The sequence below is a fragment of the Aquarana catesbeiana genome, linkage group LG03, assembly GCF_042186555.1.
Source record: "Aquarana catesbeiana isolate 2022-GZ linkage group LG03, ASM4218655v1, whole genome shotgun sequence".
NCBI classification, from domain to species: Eukaryota; Metazoa; Chordata; class Amphibia; order Anura; family Ranidae; genus Aquarana; species Aquarana catesbeiana.
In genome coordinates, this window is record NC_133326.1 from 74,540,763 (window position 1) to 74,562,763 (window position 22,001).

The following is a 22,001-nucleotide window of genomic DNA, read 5'->3' on the forward strand; positions in this document are numbered from 1 at the left end:
ACATTATATAAGCTTTGCTTCTCAAATAGGAAACCCCTTTATTTTTTGAGAGCAATTGTTTGGCAGCAGCTTAAAATATGTAGAGAATTTTTTTAAGTTCCATTATTTATTTTAAAAATGGTAAGTAAGTTTAAGAACACGCAGCAATGGAAAGATCTGTGTAAGTATGATTTTCTTGCTGTATTATTTTGCTTTACCATTTTATATTTGTGTATATATTTAATTTTTTGTGATATGCTCATCTTCTGTAAGTTAAAGATGTGCCTTTAATGTGCATGACAAAGCATCAGAACCGTATTTGTCATGCTAATAAGATGGTTTTCAAATCGTGATCTGGAATGTCTCATTCTTTGTTTTTTTTTTCTTGTATGTGTTTCTTTGTGCATGTGTTTTCGTGTTTGTGACTGTGTGATGTCATGTAGTCTGTAGAAGACAATGCGGAGCGTTTCAGAGTAGACTCCGTAACAGATCTTCAGAAAAAGGTAGTATGTCTTACAAAGGCTCCTCCACCTCTAGCACTCACCTCCATGTTCACTGGTACCAGCATTTTATGTCTTTCATTTTGGCTGTGGTGTCTTCTGGGTGACAGGTACTTCATTGGCTTTATTCACATTGCTGATGGTATGCAGTAAATGCTCAAAATGTTAAATATAATGAGTGACCTTAAATCACGCTGGCCCCGTTATTTGATGATCCACCGCAGAAAGATCTCTCACCTTAAACAACATACAGATGCATGTCTGATCCTAACAGAGTGCATATGTACATGACAGACAGAAACCCACATCACTAGCACTGAACTCTGCCTGTCAAAGTTGCAGTCAGGGAGAGACCAGCTCTGCTAATATTCCTCCCTCGGCAGTGGTAGCCAAAGGAGTTTTCCTCTAATCTGCCCCCTGGGCAGCCCAGGTTTAATCCGGTGTACATTGCCTAAATCACAAGTGTCTAATGTGTGCACCTTCAGCCTTACTAAAGCAAAGTAAGATACTTACCCTCAGCAATAACCAAGAATGCTAAACTTGCAGATTGCTCTTTCTGGCTTTTGTTAGTTTTCTGCTTTTAACTCTCTTATAGAACTTTTTTCCAGTATTATGTGTACATTGGTATGGGAAATTCTTCTTCATGTCTAACCATTGTGAGTCCATGAAACTGCTATATCCATAAAGTGCTGGAACAAGTGAACACTGCATGTGTTTAAAACTTGTTGTGTGTGCGCTTTGGGGGAAAAAAAAAAATCCTCTACTTGCGGTTTTGATTCAAGAAATTTTCTTTCTTGTAGGTTGAAGCTGATCTAGGTTACCCAGGTGGAAAAGCAAAGATCATTCACAAGGAGTCAGATATTATAATGGCTTTTGCTGTCAACAAGGTAAAATGTGCAGAAATTTAAATGCATAACTCTGCCTTTGCAAGTAATTTAGAACTGGAATAGGAAAGCCAATTTAAGCAAGCTTTGCATTATGCTTATAGAATAGCACAAATAGTTAACCTCTTTAAGGATGTGTGTTGCTTTGGCATTTTGAATAGACTATTTTCACACTTGTGTCACTTTTTTTTTCTTCACTACATGTAAATGGTTGAAATCTGGGCTATGCGTTATTGAGGTGCAGCAAGTTGCTAATCATATTAAATGGCACCGCAACACACTGTAATTAGATCTATGAATAGTTTCTAACTGCATACCTGTACTAAGACAATGGTTCAGAGGTATTGAATTCAGACACATCTAGGCAATTGTCATTTTTCAGAATAAAATTTGCAACATCAGCCTTCATGTTTCTCTCATGACAGGTTTCCTCTAATATAACTACATCACCACTAACCCTTGAATGATTATAGGTGTCGAAATAATAACCTGTACCTGCAATCATTGCAAGCATTTGCTGCATTGCACAAGTGTTTATTTGCATGTGTCATTGTGCACTGTAGACTCTGTATTGGGATCAGTGAAGGTTATTTTATGTGCTGAACAGCAAGTGTTGGTTGTGCTGTGTGTAAATTTGTCACATAGTATATATGCCTAATTTTTTTCATAACTTATTGACCAGATTGTAATCCAGGTAGCGAAGTAATTTTAAAATATAGTGATATAATGAATGATGGTATTGCATATTACTGCCACATAAAGCCGTTTTAAGCTTATGGTTAAGTAATTACAGACCTCCTTTTTTTTATATATCAAATAACCTAATGCTTTTATAATACATGATATTACATACACTTAAACTGATATTAAATGCTAGGTTGCAATGCGGGCACCCAAGCAGGCTCGTTCCTGAGCCTCAGCTCTGCGTGACCATTTACACACAAAGCCGAGGTTTGGGTAGTTTCGCAAAGGCCCTGCAGGGCTGACAGCACTCAAAAAAGTTGTGTGTTTTTAGTTTACAACAGGACTTAGTAGCTGAGTGCATTTTTAGCAGATTAGTAAGTATTTTTCTATACTTCAGGTTCTTTAAAAGGCTCCATGCACACTTGCGTTTTTTTAAGCTCTTAGAAACTATTTGCATTTTTCTTTCTGCTCTTAGAAGCCAAATAGTGTTATCCTATGTGTCCATGCACACTATATTAAGCTATTAGCATTTTTTTGAGCTTAAGCTTCTAGGAGCCAAAAAAATTTTTTATTTATTTCATGTACTACAAAAACGCCAATAAAATTGCTAATGCTCCTAAAAGCTTCTAAATTCTTCTAAAAGCTACTAAAATGCTACTAGAAGCTGGCACAAAAATGCTATTACCAGCATTTTTCATTCCGGCGTTTTTTTCTAGCTTTTTTTGAGCTTATTAAAAATGCTAGTGTGCATGTAGCCTTAAAAGAGAAGTATGGGTTTTCGGGTTTTTTTCATAATCATACATACCTAGGTGGAGGCAGCATCAGTCCGATGCTGCATCTGTCCCCCGGTGCCTCTACACTTAGACCTGAGCAATTTAACATCGCCGATGGCTCAGTTTCCGCCGCTCCCTGAGCAGAGCAGCAGCTCTTCGCTCTGCTCTCTCCTCGCTCACTGGAGCGCTGAGCTGTGGAGGGGTGGGGTGTGGCCCTCTCAGGCTTTCTCCAGCTCGCTGAGAGGCTGACACGGGTGTCAGTCCAGGCACCTGGCAGATCCTGACTCCCATTGTCAGGATGACGCGGTGCCTGGACTGATTTCTGTGACGTCAGCAGAGAGCAGACTTCAGCCCGCTCTCTGCTGAAAATGGGTCACAGGAGTGCAAAACGATTTGCACTCCTGTGAATACATAGGAGTAGCCCAGCCAAACAAGCTTTGGCTGGACTTCTTCTTTAAGGGATAAACAATGGAAAAATGTTCATGTATTGCATATGCCCTCACATACACCTAAAACAAAGCTCTATTGTATGTTTTCATTTAGGCGAACTGTAATGAGATTGTCCTTGCCTCTACACATGATGTACAAGAACTTGATGTGTCGGCCCTCCTGGCTGCACAGCCTTACGTGTGGATTGGGGAAGAATATGACAGAGAATCTAAAAGGTTTTTTTTCTCCCATCTCTGATTCAGTGTTATTATTTAATGTATAAAGTCAGTACTAAAGAGTTCTCTTCTTTCCTAGTTCTGATGACCTTGATTTCAGAGGATCAACCACTGCCATTCATCAGACTGGTGTAGCTACTTTTAACCTTGAAAAAATGCAAGCCTCTTCATCCATGCCTTGGCTTGGAAGTGGACAGACAAGCACCGGAGCTGGCATTGTAGGCACATTTTATATTGCTACATATATGTTTTCAGGGCATTATTTCACCTTTAGCCAATAATAAACTCATAGTTTACTAAAAGTGAGTATATAGCGTGCTTTGTTATAGGTGGAATGGTTGTATCTTTTTAAGGCTATAATTTGCAATGTGGCTTTAACTTCTTCTCTGCAAATTACCTTTTTTTTATAAGCGGTTTTTATTAATAACTGTGTATACAATAATCTCCAGTGCCTTATGAACCTGATGTGTGAGAGCTTGTTTTCCACCACTTGAATTTTTCAGTTCAGTTTTTTTTCCATTATGCCTGGTCCTACAAATGCATTGCTTTGTAGTACATTGCAGTGAAGTTCTGTATTCTGCATTTTGAGTATTTACACTTGCAGCTTGCCATTCATGTCCATTGAAGTGGTATCTTTTAAACATGTAACACACAAATAATCCAATGTTTTCTGCCGGGAACAAACCTTGAAATATGCTACACTTGAACCGTTACAAAAAAAAATGAAAAAAAAACAAAACAATGTAAAGCCAACTGATTGCTAGAAATCTTACCTGTTGGTAATAGGGGTTTTTACATTGGGCCATTTTTGTGTTCACAAATGAAGCAGCAGTACCTTCAAATGTGATATGTATTGGCCAATGTACACAAGTGTCTCAGTGATTTTTTTTTTTTTTTATTATTGGATGGAGAACTATTTGGCACCAACTGTTTGTGAGGTTTCATTAATTATTTTCAGGACATTGTGGATTCATTTACATTTTATTGCTGTATTTTCCCCTGCTAACTTATCTTACCTCACCTCAGCCCAATATATGCCCTTTAAAAACAATATAGTTTGCATATATTTTTTCTTTCTCATTCAATGAGGGACACAAGAACTCTGATATAGTCAGATTATATTGCTGTCTACAGATGATTTGAACACTGGAAAACATGTAACCCCTCCTCCTGTGCAGTATGTTTCAGTTTATTGCTAGTGTTCTAGTGAGTTAGATGCCTTTTCTTCAGCTTTGCTGAAAAAAAAAGTGTGCCTATTTTTTCCTAGCTTTCTTTTTGTGGCTTTTTTTCCTTTATGACTTCATTCAAGATTCTTTACTACACCCTGCTTGAACTCTTCCCTTTATAGCCTCTATTCAGATCAGTGTTATCTCAACTTAAACTCAAGTTTTGAAAGCCGTGCCTGGACCTCACTGGACTGGACATGTGAGCAAGGCTGGAATGTGACCTTCAGACACTGGTTTCTGCATTGTGGTGATTTCCAGATTTGAAGTGTCAAGCACTGAACTCATTCACTGGATGAAGAGATTTGCACACGTGCTTGGCTCTCTTTCTTGCTATTTAGCCTGGGGAAAGCATTATCCACCCCCTTCAAGCTTGCCTTGGGTCCCTTATCCCTGTCCAGCTAAGGACTCTTTTGGAAAGATATGGGAGTCCCACTTGCGGCAGGACAAGTAGCCTGGTTCCTACACTGCATGAAACTAAAGCCTAGTACACATGGGCTCAATGTTGGGTGACATTGGCCGGTTCAGTAAAAACCGTCTGACATTCGGCCCGTGTGTATGGCAGCCAGTCCAACAGAAGCTGGCTGAGCATGCTGGAAAATCAGCAGCTTACTGGCTCCTGATCAGCATTCTCAGCCAATGGCTGAGAGCGCTGACTGGTGTGTTCTGGCAGGGGGCTTGTTCCCCTGTCAGAACACAATAGCTCCAATTGTTAGTACAGCTGCTCTGATCTGTGCTGTCAGTTTTTGAACGAAAAAACTAGTAGTGTGCACTAGGCTTAAGACCTCTACACTCAACCTCGTTATCTTAGGTGAGGACACTGCATTGGCATCTAGCCCTTTGAACTGCACATCAAAGCAAGCCCGCTTGTGATGGTATGTGGCAACCTCATTGTGGACTCCTTCCAGACCACGCCCCAATGCCTTTCACTCCGCCCCTCGGAACTCACTCATGGGGATTCTCATAATTAAGCTCTGAGGGGTGGAGCGAAACACGTTAGAGGCATGGCCTGCTCCGTGGAGGAAGAGCAAAAGGCATTGGGAGCATTGCCTGGCAGGAACCCAGGCTGAGGTTGCCACACACCATCACTAGCAGGCTTGTCTTGATGTGCAGCTTAAAGGATATCTATACTCTTGCACATTGATGTTTGAAGCCAGGACGGGCTCCCTCCCCAGCCAGCACTCACAGCAGTATACCAGGACTAGCGCCTTTTCCTAGCCTGAGTGGCTCACACACAAGGTTTTTGGTCATAGCCCGTTGAACTGTTTAGTCTCTGCACCAAAGGGTGAGGTTTGTGTTCCTCGGTACTCCACATCATCTGCATGGCAGGCAGAAATCTTCACTGGAGGAATGTGTGCCCCCCTTGTTAGCAGGCGAAACATGCCAGGGACCTTGCTAAAGGCGCCGACCGTTGGTGCTAGAATATGTCCGGAGGCCTTCATGGGACTTGATCACCTAGAGAGAGTTCCTCCAGCTGTGGCTGGTCGGCAGCCTCTTGACAACATTTTTCAGATGCCATCCTCCATTCTAACCTTATTCAGGTGAATTTTTTTTTTTTTGCAGTGTGGCTGTTTTCTACTCAACTGTGGCAAGTCGGGCGTTTCCTAGGGTCATGTTTTGTGACCAGGAATAGGCAAGTCCTGCAAATTTCCTTTGTAAGGCCTAAGAGACACATCCAGGTGTTAAAATGGCTTGTGTTTGTTTTTCCTTTTTTGTAGGATTATCTGTGATGCTCCCTTTCCCCTCTCGGGCAGGCTGACTTCGTGGATTAGTGCTCTTGAGTTCTCAGCAGGTCTTTGCCCCAATGTTATTCTGTTAACTACTTGATAATGTGGGTACGTTTTCCCTTACCAGGCAGTTGTTTTGTTCCACCTGCTTTTGCTGAGTTTTTATTTCACAGCCTTTCTACGGATTCAGACCCAGTTTCCTTTTGGGTAAGGTAATTTATACTTATCCTGGTCTTGAGCATTGGGCTTATCTTCTCATGCCTTTTCTTTGTCATTGGCAGTTACCTCTTTCTTGTAGGTGGCTTCTCCTCATCTAGTTCAGATTCAGGAATCAGTTCTTCAGGTGCTCCAAATTTGCAGATAGGTTCCAGTTCCACTTGTGGACCTGCCAGCGGCTGTCCAACTGCTTTTTAAAAGAGAAAGAAAACAAGATTTTTGTATATACCCCAAAATCCATTTTTGGAGTCTATTAAGAGGCATAGGTTCCACCCCCTGTGTTTCCTTGATGTCTTTTTTTTTTTTTTGGTACTGCTTTGACATGCTGGGTAGTGTCCAAATCACTTCTCGGTAACATTATAACCTTGTTGTATCTGAATTCCTGTGTCCCTCAATGCAATCGAAAAATATATTTTATGGGAAGTACAAAAATCTTTAAAAAAATCTTTTTTTATTTTCCTGAACTTTCAAACTTACATTTTTTGTTTTTACTGTGTTATTCCTAAAAGCTGATAAAAAGGAATCTGAATAATGTCAAAAGAATGGCTTCACACCCTGTCCACCGATACTGTAAGTATGAGATTCAAATAGAAAACCTAAATATTCCTAAAGAATATGAAACGTAGAACCAGAACACTGACATTGTTTCATCCACTTTACATTAGATCTTACTGGTGCTCAGGATGGCAGTGTTCGTATGTTTGAATGGAATCGACCACAACAACTTTTATGTTTTCGCCAAGCTGGCAATGCTCGGGTTACCAGGTTATACTTTAACTCCCAAGGCAACAAGGTTTGTTTTTTATCTTGTGTTCTAATGTTTGGGTTACCACACTTCTCTGTGGGTTGTTTTTCATGTGACTAGCAGCTGCTCCCCTTTGGTAGACACAAAAAGGGGGCATTATGAATTCTATAGTGAAGGAAATATTACAGCTGTTGAATAGTAACAGTGTGATCAGAGAATCTGATTGCCATCTTCAGTACTTAACTTTCTGCTGTAGTTTTCACAAATCAGGCCCATTTTGCACCATGTGAATATGGCTGCCTTTTGTGCCTTATTATGTAACTGCAGAATTACTTGACACAAAAGGGTCTATTTCTTAAAAAAATTCTATAACTATTCATCCAGCTAAACATCATGTACAATTATTCTATGTGAATTAACCAGCTTTTGTGGGAATGGGGAAAAATCAAATGCTGTTAAGGTATTTTCTGTTCTGGTCAATCGTTTAGGTAATTTTTTTTTTTTTTTTTACTAATTCAGCACAAGGTCTTTAGTCCAAAGAATCCCTTGTGCCTGGCCATCATAGCTGCAATCCTGTGCCCCCCTCCCATATCCCACACCTGTAATCCTCTGTTGCTGCGAGGTTTAATAGAACCGAGGGACCTGCTACAGTCACTCCTCAAGCGTCCCGACTATGTCCACCCTTTCCATTTTCCTCCTCCATTCATAGAAGCTGTACTATAACCTCCAGGAATGAAAAGCTATGAGTGGAGCGATGGATGGATGACTGAAAGGTCCATCTCCTCCATTCATAAAGCACTTTTTATCCAGGAAGCTATAGTACAGCTTCTGTGAATGGAGGAGAGGAAGGCGGAAAGGGCAGACATAGTCACAGTGCCTATTCAGGTCCCTCAGCTTTATGAACCCCTGCAGCACCAGAAGATTATAGCTGCGAGGTATGGGAGGAAGCCAGAGGTCAGAGAATTTTCGCTATGACCTCTGGCATCAGCACAAGGGACACTTCGGATTAAATGTAAATACCATCACATGTGCTTAATATATACAGTTGCAATAAAAAGTATGTGAACCCTTTTGGAATGATATGGATTTCTGCAAAAATTGGTCATAAAATGTGATTTGATCTTCATCTAAGTCACAACAATAGCCCATCACAGTCTGGTTAAACTAATAACACACAAAGAATTAAATGTTACCATGTTTTTATTGAACACAACATGGAAACATTTACAGTGCAGGTGGAAAAAGTATGTGAACCCATACACCCTCTCCACCCGAGTCCCTGCTGTAATTGCCTCCATGGGTGATGAGCTGTCTGTGCTCACACAGCTGGTGTTGCGATCTGGGTATTTTAATTTCCTGCTCTTCTTCCCCTTCATTCTGTAGGGCTTCTGGGACAGATCAGAGTGATTCCCATTTGTCTAAGCGGTCCTGTGCCATTGCTGACCAATCAGAATCACTCTTATCCGTGTTAGAAGCCCTGAAGAAAGAGGAAGAGGAGCAGAGATTTCAAATCCCATGAATGCTTTCCTGACTGCATGGGCACTGACAGCTCATCACCCACGGATTTAGGTACAGTGGAAACTGAAGGTTGTTGAGGAGGGTGCAGAGTGTGTGTTCACCTTTCTTTTTTTTTTTAAATTGTAATTTTTATTGAGAAAAATGACAAGAACATACATTTTCCATAGTTTTTCCAGATAACTAAAGATGTGTATAAAATGTACAAAATTGTAAATACAACATTTAGCATATCTGAGAGCCACTTCGCTGCCAATATAGCAAGACCCTAGCTTTAAGCTATATATTTGCAAAAAAAAAAAAAAAAATGGAGGTATTGGTAGAAAAGAAACAAACAGTAACAATATAGTAAAGGAACATTAAGCAGATAAATGAATAGTCAGTGAGCGAATGTATCAGAGGGGAAGTACGTCAGAGGGTGCTAGAGAACTAACACCGGGATTAAGGTTAGAGTGATCCCATATCTTGAAAAATTGCAGGAGGGTATCATGTATTATCGCAGTGAGCCGTTCCATTCTACATATCTGCTCTAACGTTTGTAGGACCTGTGAAAGAGAAGGCTGGGAGGGGGACAGCCACCTCAAAGGTATTTTTTTGCAGCAAGCAAAATGAAGGTGGCCAGTTTTTGGGCATGTTTGGAGAGTCCAGGAATCGGCAATGTTCACCTTTCTTTATCGTACATCATGGGACACAGAGCCTTAAGTAATTAATGGGTTATAGGCCACCTTCAGGTGATGGACACTGGTATACCCAATCCAGGAAGTCCACTCCCTATATAACCCCTCCTCCTTCCAGGAGCACATCCGTTTTTTCGCCAGTGTCTAAGGTGTTGGTCACAAGTGAAGATGTGCTCTGAGGAGCTCCAGGAGGCATCCATGCTGGATTTAAATAGCCTCCATAGACCAGATCCATCCAAAGTGCCACTGAGGCCTAGGTGGGTGGTACCTGGGGCCTCGTATCCGAAGCATGAGGTTTTTGCCTGTAATGCCTCTCTTTGTAGGGCTGGGCCCCGGGAACCCAGGGCTTAGGTCTTGCTACATTACCTAAAGCTTTCCTGGTGGGGTGCTTTTACAGGTCCAAGGGATTTGGAACGGTGGGTGAAGGTTGGATTGTCTGTTAATTCAGCAAATCCTGCGGCGGGGATAAGGTAAGGGAAGAAACTTAGGAACTGAAAAGTCCACCTATGTATTCTTCTATTAGGGAACAAATGTTGTCATACCTTAAATTCTCCACTAGAGGGAGTCTGTGCACATACCTTAAACTGTTGTCTTCACTGTAAAGCTCAGTCTGTGTGGCCGCAGCAGTGTATGGAGGGGGATTTTTTCTCAGGTAAAAGAAAACATTTTGTCAGATTTCTTTTCTCTCCCCTGAAGGGACTGAGGGTTAGGGGGATACCAGCGGTGTACCCACCTTACATTACCACCCTTCTCCCCCCCCCCCCCCCCCCCCCCCCGCCGCAGGGGGTGCGGAGATCCGTCTGTTTCTGATACTGTCGTCCCCCCCCCCCGAAAGCGCCGCGCACAAGCACGGGAACATTTTAAAATGAAAAGAGGGGCAGAATTTTTTCGAAGCATAGTGCCGTGAACGTCCAGGCAAAAACAAAAAAAACCACAGCTGGGACAGTCTCTCCTCAGCTGGTGAGGAGGAAACAAGCAGTCTGCACACAGGAGCTGTGGGACACGTGAGGGTTGCAAACTGGCATTCCTAATACAGGAAGGACACTTTTTTCCCAGCACTAGGCTGAACTTTATAGCGGCTTTAATGTCATGACTACATTCAGCGATTAAGTGCAATTGTATAGTGCCTCTGTTTTTATGCTTAGGACTATGCCTGCTAAAAAAGACACCACAAAGACTAAAAAGGTACTAAAGGTTTCACCCCCAGGTGCTAGGATCTCGAGTCGCATTTCCACACTGTCCTCCTCGCCTGAATTACCAATTATGGCAAGCCAGGGTGAGCCATTGGAACAAATTGATGGTGCAACTGCTTCTCACATCTCAGCCCCTGTATACATGACTGAAGATGTGCTTCCCTCCACCCTTCAGGGTCTGGAAGGAATATTAGCGGCTTTAATCGCATCCTCCATTCAAATGGATAGGAAGCATGCTAGATCCTCCTCCCCCACTTCAGAACCTTTGCAAGGGGAACAGTGGGCACAGGATGAGGTGTTACCCTCAGGCGATCAGGAGGAAAAACAAACCAATGATGATTCCTCTGGGGAGGAAACAACAGTAGATGAGCCTTTTTCAGCCTCTCAATCTGAGAAATTACTGATACAATCTATTACGGAGATGGTTCGTTCTACTTTCATGCTACCTCTAACGGAGTGTCCTGAAAGCTCGGTTTCTTCCTTGGGCTCCTTAAAACCTTCTCAGGCTTTGCATGCGTTTCCTGCACATGCATTACTAGAACAGCTTATTTTTGCTGAATGGGATCATAAGCATTTTCTCCCTTCTAAGAGATTTTCAATTCTCTATCCTCTGGAGGAGAAATTCTCCAAAAAATGGAAAGTACTAGCAGTTGACGCTGCGATTTCCAGTGTGAATAAAGGCCTAACTTGTCCTGTAGACAATGCACAAATGCTTAAGGATCCAACAGATAAAAAGTTGGAATCCCTGTTAAAATCTTTTCCTTGGCAGGTGCCGTTACTCAGCCTGCAGTCGCTGCAATAGGCGTCTGTCAATCCCTAAAGGACCAATTTAGACAGGCCCTTAAAAAGGTTCCTGCTCAACAAGCCCGGGAATTGGCCGAACTACCAAAGGCATTATGCTTTGCCATAGATGCCATTAAAGATTCTATTCACCAGGCATCCCGTCTTACGCTTATGTTTGTGAATATGCGTAGAATCCTGTGGTTAAAAAATTGCCGAAGCACTATGTAAAAGCCTCCTAACTGGGTTCCCTTTTCATGGGGAGCGGCTATTTGGAGAGGATTTGGACAAATCTATCCAAACAATTTCTAGTGGGAAAAGTACTCTTTTGCCAGTCAAAAGAAAGTATAAACACCCATTATTTAAATGGGCTCTTTCCCCTGCGCCAGGGGCTTCCGCCTCTAGGCAGTGGCGATGGCCTCCGCCGTCAGACTCTAGAAGAAAACCTCAGGGTCAGACCCAGGCTCAAAAGAAGTCCTGGGGTTGGAAACCTCCTAAAGCCTCATCATGAAGAGGCAATCTCCCTCACCAAGGTGGGGGGCAGACTTCTGCAGTTTTCAGAAGTCTGGCAAGAGGAAATTCAGGACAGATGGGTCATCTCCACGGTAACGCTGGAGTACAATCTGGAATTTCGGGGCTTTCCACCGTCTCGTTTTCTGAGGTCAAGCGTTCCCAAAGATCCAGAGAAAAGACAATCTCTGTTTCAGGCAATAGACTGATTAATATCTCAAGGGGTGATCATACAGATCCCCACAAAATAGAAGGTTTGGGGTTTTATTCAAATCTTTTTATGGTACCAAATGGAGATTCAGACTCATTTTAGATCTAAAAAATCTAAATCAGTTCCTGAAGACCCGCTCCTTTCGCATAGAGACGACCAGGTCAGTAGTTTCTATCCTTCTAGGAGGAGAACTTCTGGCATCTATCGATATCATGGATGCATATCTGCATGTTCCTATATTTCCCGCTCACCAAAGGTTTCTGCGATTCAAGTTAGAACAGCAGCATTTCCAGTTTGTAGCCCTGCCCTTCAAGCTAGCCACAGCACCCCAGGTGTTCAAAAAAGTGCTGGTCAGGTTAAGGGCACAGAGCATAACAGTCGTAGTGTACCTAGACGATCTATTGCTTATAGACCAGTCTGTGGCTCGTTTGGAGCAAATCGTACGCACTACAACTAGTTATCTGGAAAGTTTGGGTTTGATTCTCAAGCTAGAGAAATCTTCCTTAATACCGCTAAAAAGGCTGCAGTACTTGGGTCTGATCATAGACACAGCCCAGGAAAAGGTGTTCTTGCCTCAGGCAAAGATCAACTCCATAAAAGAGCTGGTGCGGATGGTCAGGTCAAAAGGCGATCCCTCCATTTGCCTCTCTATGAGGTTGCTGGGAACCATGGTCGCTTCATTTGAAGCAGTTCCCTATGCCCAGTTCCATTCAAGACTGTTGCAATGTGACTGTCCCAAAGAGTGTCCCAAAGCCTCACATGATGGTTTCTAACCCAGAATCTGCTAAAAGGAAAATCCTTCAGACCAGTCATCTGGAAAGTGGTAACGATGGATGCCAGCCTTTCAGGCTGGGGAGCAGTACTAGAAAATACATCTGTCCAGGGACAGTGGTCAAGAACCAAAAGAACCTTGCCCATCAATATCCTAGAGATTGGGGCAGTGCGTCTGGCTCTAAATGCCTGGACTTTCAGGTTACGGGATTGTCCTGTCAGGATCCAATCCGACAATGCCACAGCTGTAGCATATATCAGTCACCAAGGGGGCACCAAGAGTCTCTCAGCACAGAGAGAGGTGAACCATATTCTAACTTGGGCAGAAAGGAATGTTCTGTGCCTATCGGCAGTCTTCATTCCTGGAGTAGAGTATTGGCAGGCGGACTACTTAAGTTGCCAGCAGTTATTCCCAGGGGAATGGTCTCTTCACCCCGACATATTTCAGGCTGTTTGTCAAAGATGGGGGACTCCGGATGTAGATCTTCTAGCGTCCAGGTTCAACATGAAGTTAGTCAACTTTGTGGCCAGAACAAGGGATCTACTCGCATGCGGAACGGATGCGTTGGTGACCCCGTGGGATCAGTTCTCACTGATCTATGCATTCCTCCCTATTCAGTTGCTGCCTCGACTTCTTTGCAGGATCAAGCTAGAAAGAAAGCTTGTAATTCTGGTGGCACCAGCATGGCCCAGAAGGTCATGTTATGCAGAAATCATAAAGATGGCAGTGGAGGGCCCATGATCCCTCCCACTACGGCCAGATCTGCTCTCACAGGGACCAATAGTCCATCCTACCTTACAGTCTCTAAATTTAACGGCTTGGCTATTGAAACCCACATTCTGAAGAAACGTGGGCTTTCCGGGTCAGTTATCTCTACTTCAATTAATGCAAGGAAGCTAGCTTCCAGAACTATATATTATAGAGTCTGGAGGGCTTATGTTTCCTGGTGTGAATCCAAAGGTTGGCACCCTCGGAGATATATCATAGGCAGAATTCTTGCTTTTCTACAATTAGGGGTAGAAATTAAATTGGCCTTGAGTACTATTAAAGGCCAAGTCTCAGCTTTATCGGTCTTATTTCAAAGACAACTTGCTACACATTATTTAGTCCGGGGTTTTATGCAAGGGGTAATGCGGCTTAATCCGCCTGTCAAACCTCCCTTGAACCCTTGGGACTTGAACTTAGTTTTGTCTGTTACAAAAACAGCGATTTGAACCGATACAACATATTCCCCTAGTCCTTCTGACAAGGAAGTTGGTATTTTTGGTTGCTATATCCTCAGCAAGGAGGGTTTCGGAATTGGCTGCTCTTTCTTGTAAAGAGCCATATTTGATTTTTCATGAGGACAGAGTGGTGTTACGCCCTCGTCCAGACTTTTTGTCAAGAGTGGTTTCAGGTTTTCACCTGAACCAAGATATTGTCCTGCCATTGTTTTTTCCAAAACCATGTTCCAGGAAAGAAAAGCCACTACATTGTCTTGATGTGGTGAGAGCAGTGAAAATCTATTTAAAGGCAACTGCTCAGATTTGTAAGACTGATGTCTTATTTATTCTACCAGAGGGTCCTAAGAAAGGACAGGCAGCATCGAAATCCACTGTCGCTAAGTGGATTCTGCAAATTATACATTCACAAAATTTTATCAGCTGGATGTAAGGAGCTATGAGGATATCGCCTTCGGGCGCAGTGTGTTGCAGGCAGGGGGGTAAGTCTGGGGGTACCCTCTGGGTTGTGTCTCCCTCTCTTCAAGTAGCATTGCTATGGGACGTCCCATTAAGTAATTACTTAAGGCTCTGTGTCCCATGATGTACGATAAAGAAAATAGGATTTTTATAACAGCTTACCTGTAAAATCCTTTTCTTGGAGTACATCACGGGACACAGAGATCTCTCCCCTCTTTTTTAGGATTTAAGTATATTGCTTTGCAACAAAAACTGATGTGCTCCTGGAAGGAGGAGGGGTTATATAGGGAGTGAACTTGCTGGATTGGGTATACCAGTGTCTATCACCTGAAGGTGGCCTATAACCCATTAAGTAATTGCTTAAGGCTCTGTGTCCCATGATGTACTCCAAGAAAAGGATTTTACAGGTAAGCTGTTATAAAAATTCTATTTTTCATTGTTTCAAAAAAGGTGAACTAATCCTTTATTATATATTTTGAGTAGGTTATGTCCATCTCGAGTATCCAAAACATACTTTACAACTTTAAACTTTACAATGTTTTCTCATCTCACAGTCTGCATGAGCTAGCTAATAATAACAGAATTTTCAGATATTGGAGTTATTGCTACTAGTGTTTGATGATATAATTGTTAAATCAGGGCTTCCTTCAAAGCATGACTGGAAGATTTAACGTGACTTTGTTTTCAGCTCGGCATCAATCACTGGTCAGGTCAATGAACAACCTGTCTTGCATGATTTCCTTGAGGTGGGTGCAGTGTAGTTTCAGGCAGCAGTTAAAGTAAATGTGGAAGCCAATGATGGACATTGTCACTTAGACATAAAGAAGAAACCAGGGCCAAGCAGAGACTTAAAATCAGTGGAGTGCTGGATTAGACATAATCTTTTTGGGCATGAGAGTGGCTAGTATTTGGAATATGATAAGAAGCAACTAGCAAGTTGATTGTGGGTAATGGGTAAAACACACTTAAGCTGATCATAGATGTACCAATAATTGGTTCAGGAAGAACGGACACATTTCTGTTCATCTATGGCTGTTCCCACTTAAGAGAATCTGTTGTGTTTTTGTTTTCTGGCTGATCAGAAAACAAAACAATCCATCTATGGCTAACTTTAAAGTGGTCCCGCTGCTGTCAGTCAAACACGGAGAAGAGGAGCCAAGAATGTTGGCAGGGGACCCCAGTAGAGGAGGTTCAGGGCTACTTTGTGCAATACCCTTGCACAGAGCAGATAAGTATAACATCTTTTTTTATTTTGGTAAAAAAAACTGCTTTAAAGCCAACATATTACACTGTGCTTTGCTGTATGAAATGGGAAAATATTAGGGTTGTACCGATACTAGTATCAGTATTGGCACCGATACCGAGCATTTGCCCAAGTACTTGTACTCGGGCAAATGCTCCCGATGCTTCCCCCGATACCTGAACTGTCAGCGGTGATCGGCGCGTGGGGAAGTTACAAGCTTCTCCCCCCGCGGCTTTCAGCTGCTTAGTTACATACTGCGGTGATCGGTGCTTGTAACTCCCCCACACGCGATCACCGCTGACTGTCCAGGACTGTTTTTAAGCCAGGGCAAAAGGGGCAGCTGCCCTCGGCCCCATCATTGTTGTGGGGCCCAAAGCAGCTGCCTCATACTTGCCAACTATCCCAGTTTAAATCCCCTAATCCCTTGAAGTTTTAGTCCCGTGCTGTGTCCCAATATCTCAGTGTAAAGTTCTGTTTCTGCTGCCCAACTCTGCCCTTTTGCCATGTACAGATGACTCGCCTACAGACCTTGTGTTTACATGTAAGTAACCTGCATTAATATGTAAATAGTCGTGGACCACGGCGTTGATGTGTAAATAGGGGCAACATTCATATGTATATTATGTCCCCCCCTGACTCTGTCCATTCACATAACTGAAACATTGTTATCTCCTGTGATTACAGTGTGTCAGTTTATGAATGGAGAGGAGCCCCTGTCTTTTCTCCATTCATTTTCAGTGCATCTGAGGCTGCAGAGAAAGGGCCTGGGGAATCTCTATCCTCTGTCTCTTTCTCTGTCTCAAGGGGGAGATATCAGAGGTCTGTTAAGACCCCTGATATCTCACCAAAGCCCCCCAACAGGGCTGATTAAAAAAAAAAAAAAAAAAAGCACATATTGCAATAAAGAATAAAAAAAATATTATTGTAAAAAATAAAAATTGTAAAAAAAAACAAAAACACACAGACACCGTTCACTCCCTCCCCCCCCCCCAAAAAAAAAGCAGCAAGCAGAAAGCATTGTAGGAAGGAAAAAAAAAAACACTGTCACGTGACATTAAAAAAAAAAGTATCGGTATCGGCGAGTACTTGAAAAAAAGTATCGGTACTTGTACTCTGTCCTAAAAAAGTGGTATCGGGACAACCCTAGAAAATATCATTAAGTTCAGTAAGGTGCAGCAATATGTGTGGTTTTATTAGAGTTGCATGCATGTTAAATGCATGTCCTTACAAGATATAATGATTTTTTTGTGTTTTGTTATACTTTGCAGTGTGGTGTGGCAGATGGAGAAGGATTTTTAAGCATTTGGCAAGTAAACCAAACAGTCTCTAATCCAAAACCTTATTTGGTAAGTTGTTGCATAGTAAGGTTGAAAAAAAGGCAACTGTTTATCCAGTTCAACCTTGAGTGTGTCTGTGTATCACTACCATTTTATAAACCCCAGTACACTGCACTTGCTAAGAAATGCATTTTTTTAAGTATTTGTTGGAAGAGATCATTAATTTGGAAATTGGCTTTAGATTTACATGAATATTTTTTGCATATTCAGTATCCTTTCAAGTTTTAATAGCACCTGAATAACTGCCCCAACTCAAGCCTATGTATTTGATCTCTGGTCTGGTTTTCACCTAGTCTGTGAAATTCCATCCGTAGAAGGCAAACAATGTTGTTTTTTCAGTGCAGTTGCATGGGAAAAAATATTCTGTCTTTTTAGCCAGCTGTATATATGATAACTATTGCTTTGCCCTTGTATGGATGGCTCTTTTACATCACATCAACACATCAATATCAAAGTATTTTTTTTTTAACCAACAATTTGTAGTGTATAAAAGATAGCAGACATGTCTTCTCCTGAGTGGGGACCTTCAGAAATATAATGATTCAGCTATAACCAAGGTTGTTTATGTACAAGGCCTGGTATTTTTTATAAAATACAACACAATAAGAAGGGCTTCTGCTTTGAAGGTAATTTTTATGTTTACAGCTGCAGGCGGGATGATAACTGGATTAAACTTTTACAGCATAATTGCTTCAGATATGTATTCACATTGAAGATGTTGAACCCAAATATAATCATGGCTTTCCCGCAGACCTTAAAATTGCTCAGTTTGTTTTTTGTGTCCCTTCGTGGTTTGCAGTGGAATTAAGTTACCCTTTTCCTTTAAAACCCAGAGCAATCAGCCATTTCGGCAAATCCACTAAAGTGTCTTTAAAGTGCTTTGATTGCTGAGTTTCACATCATGTCTATCAGACTGCTTCATATTTGTCATATTTGTAGGTTTTGGATAAATAAAAATATAATTGAACTTTAAGGCCTCATGCACACTGGACGTTAAAATAACGTTATGAAAATGCCAGTAGCTTTGCAGTGAGTTTAACTTTTTTCAACGTTTTTGCAATAGCGGTTTTTAGCGTTTATTAGCGTTTATTAGTGTTTTTTAGCGTTTTTTTTTTTTTGTTCAATGGATCAAATACGTTAAAAACCGCTGGTGAGCAACGTTTTTGAGCGTTTATCGACGTTTATCAGCGTTAGAGCGTTTTTACAGCTGAAAAACGTCTCTCAGAACTCACTAGTTCTGGGGTTTTTTTTACCGGCTTAAAAACGCCTATGCCATTTGCAGCTCAAAAACGCCTAGGTGGGCATGAAGCCATAGACTAACATAGACAGGTGTTTTTAAGCTGCAAAAAATCGCTCAAAAAAGCGGTTGTAAAAACGCCCGTGTGCATGAGGCCTAAGTGGTTTGTGTGAACAGGGTTTTGCTGCGTGGGTAGCAGTAGAAAAACGGAAAATTGTATACTCACCTTTCCGTAATTTTCCTTTCCTGTCGCATCTTCATGGCAGCATACACGTTGGGTTGTGACTCCGCCTCCACAACCTGATAGGACCACATAGCTATAAATTAGAGAGCAGGCACCTGCCCCAGTATTCTCCGTAAATATACACACATGTCACCTCAGAGGGTGGGTGATTGTATGCTGCCATGAAGATGCGACAGGAAAGGAAAATTACGGAAAGGTGAGTATACAATTTTCCGTTTTCCTGTCGCATCATGGCAGCATACACGTTGGGGAGTAACTCGCCAAACTGGGTGGGAGTGCAAAAAAAAATCAAATTTATTGACAAGGAACAGAAGAATTGGCCTGTATGACGGCCCTCCCAAATTCCACTGCTGCTAAGCGTGCAGCGTCTATTTTGTAATGGGAAATGAAGGTGTTTCTTGAAGACCAAGTGGCCGCTCTACAAATGGTTTCCGCCGAAAGTAAGCTGCCCATGAAGTAGCCATTGCCCTGGTGGAATGCGCTCTAAGGTCTTCCGGGATTTGCAAGGTGCTTAAGGAGTAGGTCTTCTTGATAGTTTTCACGAGCCATGAGGCGATGGTACGGGCAGAGGCTGCCTGGCCCTTCCTGAACCCATGTGGGATGACTAAGAGGTTCTCGCATCTCCTGAACGACTTGGTCACCGAGAGGTAATGCAGAACGTTGCCCCTAACATCCAGGGGATAAGGAACGCCCTGATCTGTGTTCAAAGCCGGGAGGTCAATCTCCTGGTTAAAGTGAAATGCAGAAGAGACCTTTGGGATAAACTTGTCTGAAGGTTTTAGGGTTAACCTGTCTGGATAAATCATCAGGTATGGTTCCTTGATAAGTAAGGCTTGCATTTCCGAGACCCTCTTCGCTGAAGTGATGGCAATTAGGAATGAGACTTTTAGAGTCAGGTCCCAGAGGGAGGTATCTTCCAGAGGGGAGAATGGTTCTCCGGATAGAATTTGCAGGACAGTTGATAGGTCCCATGTTGGAAATGAAGGCTTTCTGGGAGGCCTTAGCTTCAGGCATGCTTTCTGGAACTGAACTACAAGAGGGTTGAGTGCCCATCTAACCCCTGTCAGAGCAGAGATGGCAGAGACTTGAACCTTTAGGGTGCTAGATCTAAGGCCTTTGTCTAGGCCTGACTGTAGAAACTCAAGCACTTGTATTGCTGATGGGGAAGACGGATCCCAACCTTGTTCCTGAGCAAAGGAAGAGAACTTCCCCCAGACTCTCTCATAGGTGTAATTCGTGGAAGATTTCCTGGCTAAAAGCAGGGTTTCGACTACCTTGTGTGAACAGCCCTGATCTAGGAACCTAGACCTTTCAGTCTCCAGGCCGCTAGGTGCAATCTCTCTGGATTCGGATGCAACAGCTGGCCCTGGGTTAGTAGATCCGCTGTCACCGGAAGAGGAATTGGATCCGCTGTGCTCAGTTGCAGGAGGGTGGTGAACCAAGGCCTCCGTGGCCAGAAGGGAATCACAGCCAGTACTAGAGCTGCTGAGTGTTTGAGCCTCAGAAGGAACTTGGCAATCAGTGGCGTTGGTGGAAAAATATAACCTAGGCGAAAGTTCCAGGTATGCTGGAGACAATCCGTTCCCTCCGCTGAGGGGAAGGGGTTCCTCGACAGAAACCTTTGACATTTTCTGTTTTCTGGTGTTGCTGCGAGGTCTATGTCTGGATGACCCCATGCCTGGCATATGAGGGCGAAGGCCTGCGGGCTTAGACACCACTCGTTGTTGGAAACGAATGTTCTGCTGAGAGAGTCCGCCAGTTCGTTCTGAATTCCCGGAATATACGTCGCCTTCAGGTCCTGCAGATTCAGTTGAGCCCACTGTATCACCGGACCAACTTCCCGCATCATGGAGATGCTCTTGGTACCCCCCTGCCTGTTGATGTAGGCCACAGCCACTCGGTTGTCCATTTGGATCAGGACCTGTTTCCCTCTCAGAAGAGAGCTGAACGCCAAGAGGGCTTGGAAGGCTGCCTTCATCTCTAGGACGTTTGACACAACATCTCTGGTTCTGAAGTGCCAGCGGCCCTGAGCTGCATAATGTAGGTAGTGTGCCCCCCATCCCTCCAGACTGGCGTCCGAAGTCACTACCTCCTGATGGAGAGTGACTATCTGTTTGCATCTGCTGAGGTTGCCGGGGTGGATCCACCACCGTAGAGATAGTCTGGCTTCTTCCGAGATGCGAATCGGTTGGGACATGGACCATCCGTCCCACTGGCACAGGAAGGAGGCTTGCAGAGGTCTGGTATTCCATTGCGCCCACCTGACCATTGGAATGGTTGCTGATAAGGACCCCAGCAGGCTGAGGTATGCTCTGGCCGGTAAGTATGATGCTGGAACCACATCTTTCACCTTCTGAATTAGTAGGGACAACTTCTCCCTCGGTAGTTCTACCGTGTTGGCCCGGGTATCCAGCTCGGCTCCCAGGAAGACCATCCTTTGGGTAGGCTGAATGTTGCTCTTCTGCCAGTTGATCATCCAGCCCAGACTCGTTAGGGTGGAAACTAAGATCTCGCGATGTTGCACGAGTGATTCCTGGCTGTTTGAGAGGAGAAGAATGTCGTCCAGGTAATGGTGGACCCTTAGACCCTTCTCCCTCAACAAGGCTATTACTGGCAGCAGAACCTTTGTAAATGTTCTGGGTGCCGTAGAGATCCCGAAAGGGAGGCTTCGAAATTGAAAGTGTTCCTGGCCCACCGAGAACCGTAGGAACTTCTGGAATGCCGTGTGAATTGGAATGTGTAGGTAGGCATCCTGGAGATCTATGGAGAGCATCCAGTCTCCCAAGTTTATGGCCTGGAGGATAGACTGCAGGCTTTCCATCCTGAACGACTCCACTTTGATGGACCTGTTGAGTTTCTTCAGGTCTAGAACCGGCCGAAAGTCCCCTGACTTCTTCTTGACGAGGAATAGTGGAGAATAGAATCCTCTGCCTCGTTGTGTTGGCGGAACCTCTGTTATCGCTTTCTTTTGAAGCAGCTCTAGGATATAGGTTAGAAGGGATAACCTCTTCTCTCCGGGAGGAGGAATACGGGTTGGGTAGAAATGATCTCTTGGAGGTCGATTTTTGAAGGCCCATCTGTGGCCGAAACTGACGGTGGCCAGGGTCCAGGTATCGTGTATGGTTTCCGTCCAAACCAGCCTGAAACTGAAAAGCCTTGCTCCCACTACTGCTGGCCGGACGGGCGCACCTTCAAAAAGGCTTCTGG

General features: G+C 43.3%; 1 protein-coding gene across 9 annotated transcripts in view; it reads left to right on the top strand.

The window, feature by feature from the left end:
- DMXL2 (Dmx like 2) overlaps positions 1 to 22,001 on the top strand; it is a 304,172-nt gene that overhangs the window by 251,800 nt on the left and 30,371 nt on the right. For 6 of the 9 annotated variants that reach the window (XM_073618681.1, XM_073618686.1, XM_073618684.1 and 3 more), the window contains 7 exons: positions 423 to 482; positions 1,280 to 1,366; positions 3,364 to 3,485; positions 3,565 to 3,703; positions 7,161 to 7,221; positions 7,317 to 7,444; positions 17,245 to 17,322. In XM_073618681.1, the coding sequence (XP_073474782.1) occupies positions 423 to 482; positions 1,280 to 1,366; positions 3,364 to 3,485; positions 3,565 to 3,703; positions 7,161 to 7,221; positions 7,317 to 7,444; positions 17,245 to 17,322 (675 nt within the window). The remainder of the gene's footprint in view (positions 1 to 422; positions 483 to 1,279; positions 1,367 to 3,363; positions 3,486 to 3,564; positions 3,704 to 7,160; positions 7,222 to 7,316; positions 7,445 to 17,244; positions 17,323 to 22,001) is intronic. The other 3 variants (XM_073618685.1, XM_073618688.1, XM_073618689.1) reach the window with 1 other exon arrangement.